The sequence below is a fragment of the Xiphias gladius genome, unplaced genomic scaffold (assembly GCF_016859285.1).
Source record: "Xiphias gladius isolate SHS-SW01 ecotype Sanya breed wild unplaced genomic scaffold, ASM1685928v1 HiC_scaffold_1135, whole genome shotgun sequence".
Classification (NCBI taxonomy): domain Eukaryota; kingdom Metazoa; phylum Chordata; class Actinopteri; order Istiophoriformes; family Xiphiidae; genus Xiphias; species Xiphias gladius.
The window spans coordinates 1,952-5,000 of NW_024401431.1; the positions used below are offsets into that span (position 1 = coordinate 1,952).

A 3,049-nucleotide genomic window follows, 5' to 3' on the forward strand; every position below is an offset into this window, starting at 1 on the left:
AGAGGGGAGGAAAAGGGGGGGGAGAGAGGGAGAAAGGGGGTAGAGAGGGGAGAGAAAGGGGGGAGAGGGGAGAGAAAGGGGGGGGGGGAGGAAAGGGGGGTAGAGGGGGGAGAGAAAGGGGAAGAAAAGGAAGCAGGGGAGAGAAAAGGGAGGGGATGGGGGGGTGAAGAAGGTAGATAGGGGAGAGAAAGGGGGGTTAGAGAGGGGGAGAAAAAGGGGGGTACAGAGGGGGAGAAAAAGGGAGCAGGAGGAAAGAGACCACAGCACAATACAAGTTGACAATACAGAAGACTAATAACAAGAGTCTCAGCAGAGGGTCTCGAGGATCCAATCCATTCAGAAGATGGATTTTTTGAGGATGCGGTTTCTGGACATGCAGTAACCGTCGATCTGCTCCGACAAACGGCTACAGCATCTGTCCTTGGAGGCCAACTGCTCTCTGTAGCGCTCTCTGAGCCTGGAGGCCTCCCTCATCCTCTCCATCCGATCCTGCTTCTTGTCAGAGCTGAGGCCAGACTTCAGGCTCTTCTGCAGCCACGTCAGGAGCTTGGAGGATTTCGATGTTGCTTCTTTTTCAAAGAACAAAGAGGTGCAGAGCATAGAAAAACATGAAGCCCTGAATAGGTAGAAAAAATGCTATTTGAGAAGTGGATACAAATGAGATACATACTTTTAGACTTCAGGCTTGCGTTTTCAGCAGTGGGGCAGCGGGTGGAGTCGGTTGGGCGGAAGTCCTCCTGGAGAGTCTCACAGTTGGTTTTTTCCTCTCCAACCCAGTTGTTGATCAGAGTTTCTCTTCTACTCTGCTCATGACTCTTCCCCGCAGACGCCAGGCACTTAAAGGTGACCTTAAGCTCGGCCTCTTCACGCCTCCTCTGCTGCTCTTCCTCCAGATCACCGATGGTGTATCTGGGCCTTGTGAGGAGATACTTCTGTACCGCCATCACCTGGTTGCACTGAAGCCTCTCTTTCAGCAGATGTTGCATCTCCAGGGCCATTTGCTGATTGGCCCTCTTCTCCTCCTCAGCTCTCTGTTCGGCCTCTTGCATCTTCCTCTCCTCCTCAGCTCTTTCTTTCTGCATTTTCAGTCTTTCAGCTTCTCTTTCTCTTTCCTCGTTTTCTCTTCTCCGCCTCTGAAGCTCTTCCAGATCTTCTCTTTGTCTGCGCTCCATCTCCATTTCCCTCAGCTCTCTAAACATTTCCTTTCGGAGCGCTATCTTCCTCTGCTCTCTGGTCAGATCCCTGGTGCTCTTAAGAATCTCCATTTCAGCATGGAGTTGACTTTGGTGCCGTGACATCGTGTCCTCGTGCACTTGAGCAGGTTGGTCTTCTCTGACTTTGTGTCTGGATGAAACTGATCCATCAATTGTTCCATCAATTCCATGATTACATCACAGGTCAGATTCCAGAATGTTCAAAGCAGCAGAATCTGAGATATTCTGGCTTCCAGTCCCCAGAATGGGTTAAGCTCCAAAAACACTGGAAACTACATTTCCCATAGTAAAACTCCCCACACCTCTAGTGCGTAAAACAGAACATGTTAAAATTTTGTAGTTGCCGAGCCAAACACAACTCACCATGCGTTGTTCATGTCTACAGCTGTTTTATTTTTAAGGCCTCTCCACAAGATAACGATCCATCGTGCTATCAGCTAAAAACTCTACTGTGGCTACCACGAAGGCCAAAGACCAAACATATCAGCCATCTTGCTTTAAGGAAGCATTTGTTGAGTCAAACATGATGAACAGTTAAGCAATCTGTTTTGTTTTTATTTGATAGACTTGAATTGAAGCTCTGCACCTCGCTGCACCCCATTTACATCAGTGAGAGTGACTAGATAATAAAAAACTCTGAATATAACACAATGCAGTTCAACATCTCCTCATATTATAATCCCAAAAATATCTATGAAGCTGAATGAACACATCTCCAAAACTGTTTCAACGAAAGCAAACATAATAAACTTCACCAAGGTTATAACATTGTATTAGACTGATTTAGTTTTGCTCAGTGTAGCTAATAAACTGCTAACTGAGTGTATATTTTTCATCTAATACACAGTTTAGGCCACATCCAAACACTTTTTGCCATAAGAATATTATAGTTATTCCTTCAGATGACAATAATTAATATACTATCATAAAAATTAGTTTGTTATCCCGGGATGTCAAGACAATTAAGGATTAAAATAGTAATTGTCCACGGCTTCTCTCACCTTCTGCAAAAAGCCAATGATCCATTGTTACGTGTTGAAGAGTACATTAACTAAACTACAGAGAGTAGGGTTGTCAGATAATTACATGTTCCAGGTATACAGTATAAAATCATTCCATGTTTCCACGACTGGGCGTCTGTTTGCCAGATATTAAAAATACGTTTTTTTCTAGGTAGGAAACCCAACCCACAGAAATGGGAAAGAGAAGGAATTGGCAAAGGTTGATTTTTTTTTTGCAAGGGATTCAGAAAATCTTGAGAGAATTATTCCTACTAGCGTATATCTAATAAACTCTCTGAGCGGCTGCTCAGCCAGTGGGTTTTAAACTCTGGGTTGTGACATGCTGAGTCAAAGATCAGCTCTCCCGATCAGGGAGACAAACCGAATCAAGAGGACAAACCAAACAACACTTGCTGCATCATTTATGCCGTTTCAACTCACCACAGCTAACAAGCCGCTTTTGTCGCTGGCTTTGAGCAAATGCTGTGAAAGGAAAAATTGGAATAACTGCAAATGTTTCACTTTCAGATACAAATGGAAAGGCCACAGCTTTAAAATCTGTAAGAAAAAGTCAAAATAGCAGCGTGTTTGTGCTCCTACTCACTCAACCTACTCAGTCAACCTTAAACTACAGAAGTGGTTTTCCGTTTCCACAATCGCTGCAGTGGCCTGTTATCTTAGCTGAAATTTAAAAAGCTTTTAAAAAGTCTTCATTTGAGGCTGATGAAAACTGCTGACGCTCTGATGTTCAAACTAATTCTTGTCTTCACTGTGCTCTGCTCACATTGTTTGTGTCTCCGTGTCGTCTTCATTGAGCAGCAGTGTTAATGGTGA

General features: G+C 44.2%; 1 protein-coding gene across 1 annotated transcript; it reads right to left on the reverse strand.

Annotated features, from left to right (window-relative positions):
* Positions 1–245: 245 nt before the first annotated feature.
* LOC120787146 lies at positions 246–1,049 on the reverse strand. Its single transcript, XM_040122841.1, has 2 exons — positions 671–1,049; positions 246–569 (listed from the first exon to the last, which is right to left on the reverse strand). The coding sequence occupies exons 1-2, from the start codon at positions 1,047–1,049 to the stop codon at positions 337–339; spliced, it is 612 nt and encodes a 203-aa protein (XP_039978775.1). The 3' UTR covers positions 246–336.
* Between the last annotated feature and the right edge of the window lie 2,000 nt (positions 1,050–3,049).

What these genes read in the sequence shown, in the direction of transcription:
- LOC120787146 (XM_040122841.1), bottom strand. Translation starts at nt 1,049, where the DNA reads ATGCAAGAGGCCGAACAGAGAGCTGAGGAGGAGAAGAGGGCCAATCAG. An exon ending in CGCAAGCCTGAAGTCTAAAA is followed by an intron (nt 570 to 670) that starts GTATGTATCTCA and finishes TCTTTGAAAAAG; the next exon opens with AAGCAACATCGAAATCCTCC.